Genomic DNA, 17,224 nt, shown 5'->3' on the forward strand with positions numbered 1-17,224 from the left:
AATGAGAGGTCTTCCTGTAACACCGCCGAGCACCCGGCTTTAGCACTGGGCTTAACACTGCAGGCAGCAACATGCGTGTGTGTGTGTGTGTGTGTGTGTGTGTGAGAGGGGCAGAGAGAGATATGGAGAGAGAGAGAGAGAGAGAGAGAGAGAGAGAGAGAGAGAGATAGGGACAGACAGACAGGAGGAGGGGAGACGTTTCTTTTCTGTTTAGCCGCCGTAAATTAACTTCTCACTTTACCCATGACAGGAGCAGACTATTTTTACGTTGATGATTTATTACGATTTACTATGTTTTGGAAAACGCACCTTATAGACCCAAAATAGATCACGCACACACACACACACGCACACGCGCGCACACACACACACACACACACACACACACACACACACACACACACACACACACACACACACACACACACTCCAAAATCCTGAGCCTCAGAGTTAAATGGACACTCAGGAGTTTTTTGGCGTGACACATTGCAGGGCGATCATGTAAACAGAGAGTGTGAGTGTAGCGCTGTACATTCCTGGCATGTCCTGTTGTCCACACATAGTTCCTGTGTACATGCTGTAGGATGTCCTGAATCACTGCGCCGGTGAAAGTTTCCTATTACTCAACCATGAGACACTCCAGAAACAGAGACTCCCAACCTGTGGGGGGGGGGCTGGGGGGTTGATTACAAGTGGGCCTCCAAATAATTGTTTAAAAAAAAAACACACCCGTGTGAACCGAGTGGTGCAATTCGTCATAAATGCTCTAGTCTAAACAAACATTGTAATATCCTCAAAGTCCATAGAGTTGGCTGGCAAACGATTTACGTCATAAATGCTCTAGTCTAAACAAACATTGTAATATCCTCAAAGTCAATAGACTTGGCTGGCAAACAATTCATAAGTGCATTAAAAATCCCATATGAGTCATGACGTAATCTTCAAAAGCCATGCACCGGAGTGGCTAGTGCCCCTCAAAAAGGAGAGGGGCCCTGCAAATATACCCCTCTGGTCAACAAGGGTATACTTAAACAAGTACTTAAAGGGTTTACAAGGTTTACAAGGGTACTGTAGTTAAGGTATGATAACTATAATTGAGCAGTGATGCTCAACCTTTTAAAATCCAAGCACCACCAGTTTATACGCATTAGGCCAAAGGTCTATCTCAGTGACCTACGCTGTAACATCGTCAGTGTTTAAATTTAACTATCAATCATTTAGCTGGGGAGCACCTGGAACCCCCTCTAGGACCCCTGGGGCTTCCTGGACCACAGGGGACTCCCAATTGTGTACACTGTCAGAGTTACAAACCGCTGAGGGTCCATTTGGTTCCCAACCTATCAATCATTTAGCTGGGGACCCCCTGGAACCCCCATAAGGACCCCTGGGGGTCCTCAGACCCCATATTGAGAACCAGTGTACTACAGCGGTGATTGAGCTATACCTTAGTTACAGAATTTGAGGCAAACGATCACGATGTCCGTAGTCATACAGTAGGCGCTCCAATAAATGGTATTATTTACACTGATTGTCATACAAATATTTAATGTTATTCCCCGGTGCCGGTGTCGACTGTTTTTCCTTCTCGAAACGGCAGTTGAGAAACTATTACACCAGTGTGCGATGAATTATACAACAGCATACCGCGGCTGTCACAACCAAACACAGAGCGCTTCTTCCAGCCTGTTCTTGTTGATGTTCCAGTTTGGTCCACGCTGGCTGTTGGGCAGATGGTTTATACTGCAGGGTCAGGGGTCAAACTCACTTAGCATATGGACAGCTTCCAGGATTAGACCTCAGAGTTGAGGTATACAACACAGTACAGTGACCAGGCATCCCTGTTCGTCTGGGACTGCACCGTTTACACACACACACACACACACACACACACACACACACACACACACACACACACACACACACACACACACACACACACACACACACACACACACACACACACACACACACACACACACACACACACACACACACACAGATATTTACTGTATAATAGATGTTTATAACCTCGCCGGCGTTAAGAACCTCGTGCACTAAGACAACGGTGAAGTTGTTCTCCTTCTTCATTGTGAATTCGTTTTTTGAGGGGCGGCAGCCCCTCCTATGTCCAGCTTTGAGGGTCTGTGTAAACACAAACATTGTCTTAGCATAAACAGTGAATCCGGACCGTTAAGAAACATCCGGATATTATTATCAGCTTTAACGGTTAATTTGCATAATAATAAATGCGTGTTTTGATCTCAAATCCCTTTATTTTAGATCGTTTTTAGTAATAGTACAACATAAACATTACAGAGACTGTAGTTGTCACTGTACAATACTTTAAAACAGTTGTCATGTTGCACACATGCCTAAAATTGCTCTTATTTGCGCCGCCCAGCTTGTCACACTCCAGGCTGCATGAACAGCGCTCTGGCTCTGTTTTCTGCCCCCTCAATGTCCCCGTTCTCTGTTGTACTTCAATGGCTAGTTGGCTACAAGCCTACAACGGTAGCGTTGCGGTAGTCAAAATGTAAGCGAGTGACAGGCTGACAGCGAGACGAGATTAACACATGTCGACCGTATCAATGCAGAGACCTACATTATTAAATCCATTATTGGCCATTTGGCCTGGAGGGAGAACGTTTACAGCCGCTGTCGCTTCCTCCTCAACCTCCTCCTCCTATCCGTCTCCTCGAGTCCCCACACTGGCACGGCTTACGGCTATCAAGTTAGCCATGTGCTATCGATGTTTGAGGGTTTTCTCGTCAGCGAAAAGTCAACAAACAGAACACGGTGACAACATGCTTGCTGATCTTCCTTAATAATAATAAAAGGCTTAGCCCATGCGTCCAGTGGCTTTATAGGTATAGGTTGCTCAGATCTGGACTGGATTTATTTATGTTTTGGACTAGAACCGGCGGACCTCTGTACTGTAGACGCGCAGATGCGATGCGTTGTTTATTGATGATTAAGCCTACAACAATTTATTTATATTGTTAAATGTTGCTTTTTAGTTTGTCTTTTAAAAAGGAGCATAAATAAATGTATACCATTCGTCTACCAACTTTAATTATGTAGCCTATACATGCATATTACATTTGGGGTAGCCTATTATAAAATAATAATAATCAACCACTATCCGTTAATGACCCGGTTAATCCTATCGGCTAACCGGCTGGGAAACTATCCGTTACTGACATCCCTAATAAGAGCGCCCCTCATATCGTGACAAAATATCTGTAAAACACCCAAATGTCAGGCAGGGGTTTTCAACATTCACTCACAAATTGCCCGGCTGATTTCACCACAATTAAAATAAAGCTGATATTACACTTGTTTTCAGTACTTGCATACCATGCTGGGCAAAATCTAGGCGGTTGAGTGTCTAAACGGAAGTATTGGAATTTGGTATAAGTACCGCCCAAGGAAAAGTTTTACAGATCTGTTTCCCATTTATTTCCCCATGCATGAAAAGGAGTGTTGGTTGAAAAAGACCGTTTCTGGGGGAAGTACATATTGCGGAATTCCCAATATACAGAAGTCCTGACATCACTCGTTCATCCCCTGGGTTGCGGAAGTAATTTCTCTATGGAGAATAACATTGGGTGATTTGGGTCATCTTAAAGCATTGTGGTCCAAAAATAAACTGTCTCTGTGATATGATATTGTCGGGGAGGTGGCTCTGTATTGTTTACAATAGTCAGTCACTCATATTTGATACAGTCGGTTTCTAGTAGTAACATTAGCTTTTTCTCACCGTCAGTTGATTCTTCATCCATGAGTGAAACCACCAGTATCATTTGTTTATTTTTGTAACACAGTTCTTATATGATGCGATTTACAAAACGTCTATGGGAATTCAGAATGGGGGGAAAAAGCAACCCAGGTAGGAAGTAGGAAGTGTAAACTGTCAAACTTTGGTGCTCTATAGACATTATATAAATTTCTCTGCATTGCGTTGTTTCATTAGCAGGCTTTCATTAGCAGCGCCCTGATGAAAGGGCTAGCGTCCCTCAAAAACTACAAAAGTGAGGACGCAATTTGTGATTGGCCGGAATGAGATGATGTATGATGATAAGAGCGCCCCTCACAGATTTTTTTTAAGCCCCAAACCGGTAACCCTATGTACAGTATTAAACAAAGATACTGCACGACCCTCTGAAAGAGTGGCAGTTGCAGCATCGCCAGGACACTTGTGAGATATTTCTGAAGCTTCGCGTTTTCGTGAACCATCAAACCCGAAAGTCCATGCCCCTCCACAGTGACTTTAACTTCTCTGTGGCTGTGTACAGTGTCCTGTTTCACTGGTGTCCTATCAAGGACAGAGATATGGATATTATATTAGTATGTTTCCTTGCCGGTGATGCCAGGAACATCAGCTGTGAGCGGACGCAGGTCGTCGTTACATTCCCAGGCTGTTTGAAACAGGTTGAGTTGAATACCAGGCGCAGCGCAGGCTTACAACTCCTCAAGGCTAACTGTAGAATAACACGCGCGGTGCAGACACTCACAGGCTTACAACTCCTCAAGGCTAACTGTAGAATAACACGCGCGGTGCAGACACTCACAGGCTTACAACTCCTCAAGGCTAACTGTAGAATAACACGCGCGGTGCAGACACTCACAGGCTTACAACTCCTCAAGGCTAACTGTAGAATACCAAGGGTATGAGAGGGCTACAGCTGTATGTGTATGCAGTGATGGAAAAAAAGTACTCACATGCTTTACTTAAGTCAAAGTAGCAATACTGCAATGTAGACTCTGTTACAAGTAGAAGTAACCACATTCAAAATGCACTTGAGTAAAAGTACCAAAAGTATCTGCATCAACATTTACATCGCGACACATTGTGAGCTTGTAGATCGGCTATTTTCAAAAGGCCGAAATGTATAGGGTTGAAGTGGTTAATGTATGTTTTGTAATAATAATCAAAATCTACAAAGTAACTAGTAACTAAAGTTGTCAAATAATTGACATACTCATGGAAAGTACAAACACCTCAAAATTGTACAGTATACTTATAAGTAAATGTACTTTCAACCACATATGACATCCAAATAGTTGTTTGTTGATGTCTGGCAGACCTTGTCTGAAGAACAATGACTACAGGTGTTTACAGTAAATATAACACTCAGCCCGTTGGCCCAGTGGTTTCCCATAATATCACAGCAATATTCAACTGCCTAAATTACACAGCAACAGCAACTGTGAAAACATTGTTTAAAAGAACGAATGGGAACGTTACTAATGTGGCAATAAGGATACAGTCCAGAATAGCAGCTATTCTTTAATAAGACCTTTGGTGTATTAGAACTTCCTGTTTAAATTCGTTTTCATATTATGGGCAAAATGCTGACCAAAATCCAGGCTGGATTTTGAGCCTATATCTGTAGGACAAATCTCATCAGCACATGAACAGCACTTACAGAATACATTAAAAGCAACAAACTATAATGGTACTAGGTACAGTAGCTTAGAGCCTGAATAACTCACTTTTTCATAGGAGGGATATTGCTAACAAGAAGAGGTTTTTCCTACAAAGCTGCTATGACTTTGTTTGTACCCATTGTGGATTGTTTGAGGAACCTTATTTGTCACCATTGTGAACCTCAAACATTCCCAAATACCATTGCATTGTTTTCTGACCTCCCTAATCAAATGAATGTCAATCAATGGCCGAGAGTCTCGGGCTAAAAGCGCAACCTGAGCAAGGTTGGTAACCAGTGAATGCACACAGCCGTGTGAAAAACAAACATTTTCCTCCTGTCTCACATCTCCAGCTTTCATTTCTAGTCAAATGTGATTTACAAGGTCTGGTCCCCTGTATAGTTGACCCCTTGAAGCATCACACCTGGGGGAACATTAGCCAAAGAATAGCCGATCTACACGCTCACGCAATGGGATGCGTTATGAGCTTGAAGAATCGGCTATTTTGGTTGAAGAGATTTGGTGAGGACTGAAAAAAACCCATCCAATTACAGAACCAACTTTGGTGCAATTTACTACGTCTAGAGTGTTTACTGTTTACTGAAGCGTCAGCTCCGAAAGACCAGAGCCAGTTCCTCCCTCTCACCTAGCCAACCCCCGGACATCACATGCCCTCACTGCAATAGGAATTCCATGCACGGACCGGCCTCATCAGCCATCTTCGCACCCACAAGACGACGTTAAGTCAATTGGTCACCTTCGCTTGCAAAGGACGAACATGACAGGTAATTTAATTATCCAGTAGTAACTGGGAGTTGACAGAAGGCTCAATTTGATCAGATTCCTAACTGACCTTGGCTTGGATGAAGTTAAGATGCCTCCACATTACAAAGAATAATATGTTGTGCATCACACACATCACCATCTGTTCATGTAGAGGCTGATGCTGTGTTACCAAGGAAACCATTGATTGATGCACCTTGGTGGGCACTGCCTCTTACATGAAAGCCATGCTGGCAGGAGTGTGCTGCCAGTGACTGTAGGGGTTCTCCACCACAGCATCACTGTACCTGAACCTCCCCTGATTTATCATGCCTTGACAACAGTGATACTATTAAAGTCAGAGCTGAAGTTTTAGTCTCCTTGCGGAGGCATGCCAGTGTCTTACTTATGCTGAGACCAAAATTGGCAAGGAAGTTGATCAAAAGGTCCTACATTATCTATTGGCACAAACCTTTTCATTACAAAGATTGCTCATCGTATTCACTCGAGACAATTTGAGTGCACACTTTAAATGTACAACACATACAACATCTTGAAACCACAGCAATGGTCTGGAAGTCTAGATGTGTAGTTTTGGTTACATAGTTACCGTAGTTAGTTAATTAGAAGTAAGTAAGTTAGTACTTACATAGTTAGTTAGTTGGATACATTATCATCAACATTCAGTTGATATGAGCTACAGAAAATCTGAAGCTTATTATTAAGATTACGAAGCATACAGTATATCAATAAGTTACTCCTGAGGTTTATCTTTGTAATTAATAGTGAATTATGGTGCATGTACATTTTCTGTTGCCCTCTGTAACCCACTGTGTAGAATTTGGAGTCAGGGGACGCACAGGGGTCCTTGAGGGGCTTCCAGGGGGTCCCCAGCCAAATAGACCCTTGCCGATATGTAACTCTAAAGGTGTACAAATAGAACCAAATGGACTCTTTGGTTCCATTGAACACTTGCAGAGTAAAATGAACACAGAAGTGTACAGTGTAGATTGGGGTCCCAGCGATAGAAATCATATCAAATGGGGGGCACTAATTCATATCGAAGTGGGGGTTCTGTGAAGTCAAAATCAGTGTAATAAGAGGCTAGACATGGTGTCAGACTGGACTTACAGACCAAAATAGGTACGGTAGGAGACAACAAGGGCTGGCACTGTGCTGTAATTAGTCACAAACACTGGCACTCCTACAGTGTCCACTTTGATCATTATTCTTGTGCACAACAGAAGATCTGTTCCACGGATTGTTGGCAGTTCAGATTACTGTATACTGCAGCATACTCATTGTTCATTCACCTCTGAGAGTGTCAAATGTCAAATTTGTTTAAATGTTTGATTTGTAAAATAATAACGCAACAACTTGTTGCTGGGTGTGTGTACATGCGTGCGTGTGTGTGTGTGTGTGCGTGCGTAAAAGTGAAGAAAAGAAAAAAAAACATAAAAAGCATTATGGAAAGCCAAAGCTACTGAATTATATTTACAGTATATGGCAGTTCCATTTAAATTCTTACAGACTTTGATTGTGCTTCTTAGCCAAGAATGGAGGAAACAGACGCCGCTAGAACGGAAAACACACATTTCAGATCCTGGCTCAGCATTGTTTAGCTTTGAATGACTAAAACATATGTCATGTTTCCCCAGGTGCAGTGTGTGTGTGTGTGTGTGTGTGTGTGTGTGTGTCTCACTCTTTATGCGTGCATGCTTGAATGCATGTGTGTGAATGTGTTGCCTTTGTGTGTGTGTGTGTATGTGTGTGTGTGTGTGTGTGTGTGTGTGTGTGTGTGTGTATGAGTGAATGAATGCATCACTTTATATGTGTAACAGTGCACTCCTCTCCCCTATCCTGGCTGCAGGAGCGCTCTTGTTTGCATGCAAGCAGAGGCAAGTTGAGATTCAATATTGTGTCTAATGATAGTCTGGGAACTTCTCAGAAGCCCACGCGTCATAAATACCTCCGACAAGCGCAGGAAATCACTCTATGCATGTCGTTTACAGTTTATCACTTTGCAAAGCAACAAGCTTGCTGCACAGTGAGGGCGCACACACACGCTCTCGTGTGGAAAATGCTAGACAGGGTTCAATTCTATTTCATCATCTTGAAAGAGTTTAAGTGGTTTAAAGTTTAAATACTGTAAAGATCCAGCTGCTGGTGAGACTCTCGGTCCGTAATTATCATTGCACGGACCTGATCTCGTCTTGCTGCAAAAGAAACCTGTTATCCTTTAATGCTGCCAACTGATGGTCCAGTAACAAAAGAACTGTGGAAGTCCAGGAAATAGGTTATAGAATGAAACTGTAGGCTACACACAGTAAAATGGTCATTTGACTCTGTAGTACCGAGTCATATGCTGCGCGTTAAGTTATCTCACGTGTAACTTTGGTCACAACTTGTACACACGCTCACAGAATAGTTCATGTAAATGTTGAGCCAGCCAGGAATTCCAGCCCAAAACAATGACAACCGTGGCCATAATAACAAGTTACCTGAGCTTGAAGATGGAACGTCTGATAATCCATACTTTGGCAAAGGATGAACCGGCTGATGATGATGGACCACTACTTCCATGCTCCCCTCCAATCTCCTATATGGCTTGAGGAAACCCCCCTCCCTCCCTCCCTCCCCCCCAAGAAGGGTCCCTGAACGGGACTGCAGTGTCCCGGATGCGTGTGTGTTACGGTGGCCGGAGGTCGGAGCAGCAGCAGCAGTGTGCTGTACTGTATGTATGTAAGTGACTCAGTCTGGAGAGAGAGTGAGAGAGAGAGAGAGAGCAGCTAGCGGCTCTCGGTTCTCTTCTTGGCCCCGGCTCAGGTTGAGTGAGTGAGCACAGCTGACAGGGTGTGAGACGGAAAGACAAGAAGGGGGAGTGGAGCATTGAAAGGGGGAGGGGGGGCAGTGGGTTGGGGTTGGGGTGGAGGGGACCATGAAGTCAATGGCTCGGCCACATACACACACAGGCTAGACACACGAAACCGCACGCATGCACGCAAGCACACAGCCTAACTATTTTCTAACCAAGAAACAACCAATTATTCTTACGAGGCGCAGGGAAATTATCCTACTATTTCTAAAATTCTAGTATACAGTACTAGTAGCATTTAGCCCTCACAAGTACACCCCCCCCCCCACCCCCCCCCCCCCCCCCCCACACACACACACACACACTCCTATTTCCAACTATAATGAGAAGAACAACAGGCAGACTCTGAAAGGGGCTGTGGGTTTCTTTCCCCCGACAAGCAAACATAGAATCTCCAACTCGAGTTACAGTACAGTGCTACTGTATGTTAAAGCTGCCATCTTTTATGGCCTATACCCAGGATTCAAACTCCTGGGCCTCACCCACACTCGATACCGCCAGCATCCCTGCTCCTCTCACTCCCAAACAAAACAGTATGTTAAACTACTGCACCTATACTATAAATGACATAGTATTCACCATTATTCATTGTGCAGTTGTGGTTTCTTAAAGGCAGACCTATTAATATATATTGCAGATTCACCAGCGTCAGCTGCGCTGCCCCACACCAAGAAAGGCAGCAGCCATGCCCTCAAGGAGAGGGGTCTGACAGCCAGCCTCAGGAGGAGAAACACAGGCAAGTCGGCGTTGGCCTGACGGCGTGTCTACAACAAAATCACTACATTAATAGTTGCTTCATTCATTTACGCCTGCACCTAGTACACCTATAGGTAAAGCTTTGTTGTCAATATTGTGCACTTTCTACAGGGCTATCGCACGGCGCCCCTGTCCCTTCTTCTGTTTTTCTTTCTCCATCAGAGAAAAGATGCTGTAGGCATCAGCGCTTTCCTTCATAAAAGGCACATAGAATGAGGAATATGCCCTTAATGTTCCATTTGTACACTCTCAGAGTTAATTAACTTAATGTGATCTTTAAATGTAGCCTACATTTGTTTAAATTAACTTAATTCAAACGTAAAACTTAAAATGGGTAAAATGGAACCAAATGGACCGTATCATTTGGTGCCAGTTGTACACATTCTGAGATTTACAAGTAAAATGTTGCAATTTAGGCTTTTAGCAGACGCTCTTATTTAGAGCGACATACAATAAGCTTAAGAAATGGTAATCGCATTGTGGCAGTCAATTCAATTAAATTCAAAGTACCTTTATTGGCATGAGAAAACATACGTTTACATGGCCAAAGTGGCAGTCACATACATAGAACCTAGCATCAGTTTAAACAATATACTATTGAAATAACACTTTTACTGTGCAGTCGTAGGCCACAGGCTATATGGTGGATATGTGTCTAACCTTGTCCCAGGTGTGTTTCTGAGCGTATCTTCCCATGTATCTACACTAGGTGTCCTGTTACACTTACCTCCAACCCATAGGCTGCTTTATTAGCCTATGGGGGGGGGGGGGGGGGGGGGTCTACCAACCATCACGGTGGTCCCTGCTCCTCAATAGATAAAGTCAGAATGGAGACACCTAAATGCAAACCTCAAATTAAGCCCCTAAAGCCATTGTCTGATAGAGAGCATAGGCTATATAGTATGTAGGCCCTTTGGCTATCCATTACCATCTGGTGCATAATGAGCATCACAAAGGTTAGGTCAAGGAGAACCAAGACTGTCCCTCTCACGCCCCCACAGGGCCATGGAAATCATGACATCAGATAAGACAAGGAACAATGGCCAGGTCCGCCTCACAGTCTTTGTCGCCGACGGGCAAACATGACACCACTCCTCCTAGCTGGATATCTGTGTCCTGGAGAGCCGGAGGACGTGCCACAAAATGCAAGGAATTAGAACAATTGTGTGTGTGGAAGTGCTGTTGCAAAACGTTGACACGAAAACTCTTTAAATCCATGTGCAAATTGACACACTACGACTGAGATGCAGTAAGTCTATACGGTATGACATCATCATTCAGTCTATGTACTATATACAGCACAATGCATTCTGGTGTCCGGAACTTATTCTAACCAATAAAACATTACTTGAAAAATAACTCTTGGGGCGGTTTTGGCTGTCCTGCAGGGCCCCCATACCCCACCCACCCCCACCACGATACCGCCATAAAGCTGCTCAGTTTAGGCCTACCGGTACTCCACAACACCTCAAAGGCAAATATTATACTTTTACTCCACTACAATTATTTGAAAACTTTAGTTATACTTACTAGTTACTTTGAAGATTTTGATTATTATTGTAATGAGCATCGCGCCTGTCACAGACATGCAAGTTCAGTCAGGAAACTCAGTGCAGTTTCTGCCGGCCGTTCATTGGGCCACCTCAGCATCACGTTCTCATTCACATGATTCACTTCCGCGGCCAAATACAATACCATTTGGGGGTCCTTCACATGAAAAGGTTTGAGATCTACAAGTTTGCTTGTAGATCTGCTACTTTAAGTACTTTTGTTTGATGCTGTAGTATGATCAAGTAGGGCGTTAATTTACGGAATACCACAAAATGTTTGAAAAAGAGATCTCCCGACAGAAGCAAAATGCCTTCTAAATCCTACAGTATCAGTTTTCTGGAAAACCTATGTTGCTACAGGAGGCTATATATATTTTTTAAGTCTAAAATGACACATCTATGCTTTCCAGATCTAAATGGGTTTAATGTACTATATACAGTGCTTAAAGGCACCTGTTGGACGGTAGGAGTGAGTATGGTTGACAGACATCAAGACCTACAGCATGTAAAGCAATGTCTAGTGATAACTCTGCTGACAATGAGCCAAGCATCTGATTCCATGCCAACTAAATAAAGAGTTGTGTCTGTGTGTTCTGCCAGGGCTGCTGTAAATATACCATTATGCAACGGGAATCAATTTCAACTTCAAGAAAAGGAAACATGGCTCAGCCATCACTTTATCGGAATAGAAGTTAGAAGTGATAATTGGTATGACAGGACACTTAATGTTACCGTGCCCACATTTGCCTCGGTTATAACGTCATTCGCGCAGCTAATGACAACTTTTTCAATACATCAAAATATATCGTGGGTGTAAAGTGAGAAGAGACCACAAACATTCTGTTCAATCCAAGATCATGTGTGGCAACGTGCCGCACGACTGTCTGAATGCCAGAATCCTTGTGGAGTGCACTGTTAAGACCAGTGACAGCTTCACCAGCTACTGACAGGGGATTAAAAGCTAATTAAAACCTTTAGGACTGTTGAGTTTTTCTGAGTACTGGCAGCTGCTGTCACCTGAAGACTTGCACGCAACGCCAGTCACACTACACTGTGTGTACTATATGACGAAGTAGAGCCTGGTGACCGATGGCAGATTATTTACTCAATCCCACTTTTGGAGAGTCTTAGACCACCGATTACCAATGTTTTGAATAATATTTTGTTTTAGAAAAATAATCGATTCTAATACATTTGAAAAACTGCTGGTCAAAAACAGCATCACATCGCAATGTGACACATTGTGAGCTTGTAGGTCAGCTATTTAAAAATAGTTTGTTGGATGTTTTCACCTATAATGGCATGTCCTAAATAAAGTTAAAAGTTGTTAAAAATCGAGGCAGGATATCAAAGGAAACTTCACACAGATCTGGGTGAATGACTAGAGTGGCTCCACAGCAGGTCTCTCTAGTGTCAAGTAATAGTAGTACTGAACGTGCATTCTTTAAATGTTGTAATGGCAGCCTATATTTACTCAATGGAATAATCTGTACGGTGCCAATTAATTCCTGTTTTGCCCGCGTCATATAAGAGTTCCAGAGTGTGTTCCAGAAATAATCAAATCAGCCAGGCTATTTTATTAATATTCATATATGGAAATATGTGTTTTAATATATAAATCAATATCATAAACGACACAGTCACTGACAGAGTCACTGACAAAATCGACCGGGTGGTTTGTTTATTTTTGGAACAGTTCTTATATGACGCAACCTAAGATTTCTCTACAGGATTTGCAAGAGAAAGAATAATGCTGTGACCCAGGGGTAGTAGGGTAGTACTCTGTTTCTCTGTCTAGGCAATCTTACGTGTTGAAAATTGTGTTATTAACAGAAAATAAGTAACAGTGTGCTAGACACTGGAGTTTTGCATGGCTCAGCGATTTAAAGTTGATGAGAAATCTCATGATGTACTGTATGGAGCACAGTGACAGCTCATCCTTTACAATCTCATCCTGGTAGCTGTGCCAAATGGACCTTTGGCTTCCCCACAGACCAAATGTGCTGAGTCCGTCTGTCTGTACCATGCAAGATGACCAGAGGCATCCCTCTGGTCATCTTGCATGGTACTGTATCACAATATCACAATATCAGAGACTATGGCTATTAGGGGTGGGATGATATGGGCACCTCACGATATGATATCTGTGGCGATATTCGATATATTGTGATATTGCAATACAAAAAGAGATTTCGTTAACAATATATCACAATATCAGTAACTGAAAATGAAAAAATAACCATAAAAGGCACAAATCTGGAATGGAATTATGTATATATTCCAAAATCTTACAATATGTTTTGTGTCACAAACTGGCCAATAAGTACATGAATCTTGCCTCCTCTTAACAGTAAAACACTGACTGTAACTTTGCAACTTGTCTACAACTTGTCTGTCCACAACAATGGGTAGCCTACTACTACTAGTCATACTACTACTACTACTACTACTACTATCATCAATATCACGATATTAGGAGGACGATACGATATGTTTATCACAGCGATATATATCGCGATATATCGCACTATCGATATGTCCCTATATTGTCTATGTAGGGGTCCTTGGCATGGAAATGTTTGGGAACCGCTGTTCCCAAACCTCAAACCTGAGTTAAACCTCATAAATAAACTGTGAAAATTGTGGGTGTAACCCTAACTGAGAGAGTAATGTTGGTCCCATATGGGTGCATCTGTATGCTCAGGATCTTTCTTTGAATTAGACTTTACTACTAGACACCTGTTGCTCCTCATGAATGAATGCCATCTTTCAGTAGAGATGAGGAGCACACCTGCAGACACACCTGCACTCATCACAGCCACAAGTGACAGATGGAGACACACTGACCGCTGAAAGCCTCAGAAACTGAGCACAGGGTGTTTGTCTTGTCTGCGGGTATCAGAACGTTACATTGAAGACTTTTAAAGACATTTATAATGCCACCTAGAAAGACCAAACTTGCAACGACAATAGACATGAAAAGTTAAAGATATACTCTTTTGAACTGTATGCAAGCAGAAGGGGTTCTCTATTATTCCACTAATTCTGAATTAAAATCCACAGATCTGATTCTGAATGGGTCCATTTTCTACACTAGTTTTAACACTCAGGATGTGAGTTTGAGCACGTACTGTATTCAATGTATTGTACACATAACAGGCATCGCGGACTGTACTGTTGACTTGTCATTGGACAACGTCCATCACATTGGGTTAAATAAGGATCACAACGTTCCTGTCTGCCTCGCCACTTCACATCCATGTTGTTGACTCTAACAAAGCTGACCAAACCACTGCCTGTCGGAAAGAGCAGTAAGCCTAGAGCAGAGAGAGAGAGAGTGAGACACTGGGGGAAGGACCGAGAAATGCTGACAATGAGGTTAGGTTTTATGTGCGTACATGCATTTTGCGTGTGAACTTTGGATGATGGTTCTGGTTAGTTTCTTGAGGCTTATTGTCATATTAAATCAGAATCAATAAGGCTTTTTTTGAACATTCAGGTAATCCTATCCTCAAATGAATTCAGATGGTGTTGACGTCAGTCCACGGTGCATTAACCGGATAGCATTTACAGATTGAAGTGGTCTTTAGTATTGCCCTCCCCGACCCTTGGACCCTCCATCATCACACAACCTCGTTTGCGTGTTACGTCAGTCGCTCTCTCACTCTCACTCACTCGCTCGCTTACTCACGCAAACTATGGGAAACGGTGTACTGTAAATAGTTTACAGTACACCATTTCCCATAGTTTGCGTTGGCACTGGCTCAGCAGGTAGAGCGAACTTAACTCATTTCAGTTTCAACATAGTGTTCCTTTGTCATGAGACAATTGAAAAGTAGCAGCAGATCTATAATATCACAACGTATCGCATTGCATCGCGTGACATCGTCATACAACTAATGTATGAAATAGGGCATTCATTAGAAAATAATGATAATAATGAAATGGGGAGATACAAGGTTTCTTCCCCACAGCGACGATATAGTGCCCCCCCCCCCCGTTCTCTCCTCTGTTATTTTACATTCAGGCTTCAGAGCATCTTTAGCATGCTAGATTTATAGGTAGATGTCCCACGGTAGATTTATAGGTAGGCTGGGAGCTGTGAATTCAGTCGCACGTTGGGCCGCCCGGAGGACCACAGCTAAGTGAAATCTGATCCAGTCATAAAAATGTTTTCTTACAAAGCTGCATGTTTTCTATTCCTTTGATGGTGGTTATTCAAAGGTACAAGTTTATAGCAGCGTGTATTGCAGGGCACACATCATGTTGACCCTGCTAAAAATGCTTCAGAATGTTGGTAAGCCAATACTTTTTGCTTCAGCAGGAGGACTTTACATGCACTTATATTTCTTAAAATGCGTTGCCATTCCAGGATAATATGTTATGTGCCATTTACATTTTTGTTTTGTTTTGAACGTATTCACATAAGAGTAAAGGTACCGACAAGTAGAGGGAGAATAGATATAGTTATAAATGTTCATGAATTACTTGCATCATGATTACAAATATTGCAAATGTTTTATATCATATATTCCAGTGACTTAATTTAATTTGTATTATTTGTATTATTTTGGGAGTAATACAAATTAGGTACATGAATGTTTAAATATTACAGAATTAAAATAGACAGACCTTTATTGATCGCAGGTGGGAACTACAGTTATTATAATAAACTAGATTTGTATCTAGTTCAATGTGGTCTCCATATATGGGCATGCTACGTTTGTGACGTCCACCCAACCACCCAGGTATTATTTTGAGAGTAATATAAGTTAATTAATTTATAGAAAAGAGGTAAATAACCTGTAAACTCATTCCATTTACCATTTAACAGAATCAGCATTGTTTGGCATACTGTAGTGAGTGAAAGAAGTGTATGGCTTCCCTCCAACTACTGATCAATATTAATTACTTGATAGCCTTATCAGATTCATTTAATCAATCTCATCACTCTGTATCACCAAATAGCAAATACTGCTCATTTAAAACAGTATTTCTGAAATAAAATGTGTGACATCACACTCACAGTAAAATTATTCCATTATTTTTCAATTATTAACAAATGAACAGTAGTAAAATCTCAAGGCACTTAAACTGCATTAAAATCTCGACAATATAGGGAAAGCAGAACACAAGCGGTACACGCCATATTCCTCATCACAGTCACTCACAATAATTATCTATGAGACAGAACTTTTTAAGCAGCCATTAACTAATATGATAAGACAACACTTTCCCTTTCATCATAGATCCGACCAATCAAGACGGAGCTTGAGAAAACGTTCTGGAACATTGTTGGAATCAATCAACAGGTATGGTTTAACAACTAAAAGCCTACTTTAGCCAGTTAAAAAATGTACAGCACAGTGCCATTTAGTCAAAAGCAAACGCGGCAACATTCAAAACCCTCAGAGTATGGGTATGTAAAACACAGACCTGGGTTGGAGTTCAGATCCATGGGTAACAGAATAAGTCTCTCCCCTTTTCTGGGAGGAAACAGAAGCTGTTGATGGTATGGTACGCTCCAGAGTGTTCCTCATCTGGTCCTGTCCTCCTCTGCCGCTCACAGATCAGCTGGGTCTCCCTCTGCTACCCACAGCACCGCTGCTGCTGCTGCTGTTGCTGTTGCTGCAACTGGTACTATGCTCCCCCCCCCCTCCTCCACGCCTCTACTCCCTCCTCCTCTCCTCTCCCATCTCTTATATCTCCACCTCCGCCACCACCCTCTACTGGTGAGTATACATACAATAGCCTCCATCTTTTTCAATCAGTAAGAAAATCCAATCAGTAGAATTTATAGTATACAAGTTCATGGAAAGGCTCATAGTACTGCACTCACTGTCCACCACAG

General features: G+C 42.4%; 1 protein-coding gene across 3 annotated transcripts in view; it reads right to left on the reverse strand.

Annotated features, from left to right (window-relative positions):
- The window catches only part of arhgap24 (Rho GTPase activating protein 24), an 89,919-nt gene that overhangs the window by 20,923 nt on the left and 51,772 nt on the right, over nt 1-17,224 (reverse strand). Inside the window, exon 1 of one of the 3 annotated variants that reach the window (XM_080756153.1) lies at nt 16,810-16,846. The exons of 1 other annotated variant lie outside the window; for it this stretch is intronic. In XM_080756153.1, coding sequence (XP_080612279.1) covers nt 16,810-16,831 — 22 coding nt within the window. In that variant the 5' untranslated portion in view covers nt 16,832-16,846. Of the gene's footprint in view, nt 1-8,693; nt 8,805-16,809; nt 16,847-17,224 lie in introns of those variants that run through there. One more of the 3 variants, XM_080756152.1, reaches the window with a different exon arrangement.

Source organism: Protomyctophum bolini (assembly GCF_963924005.1).
Source record: "Protomyctophum bolini genome assembly, chromosome: 22".
NCBI lineage: Eukaryota > Metazoa > Chordata > Actinopteri > Myctophiformes > Myctophidae > Protomyctophum > Protomyctophum bolini.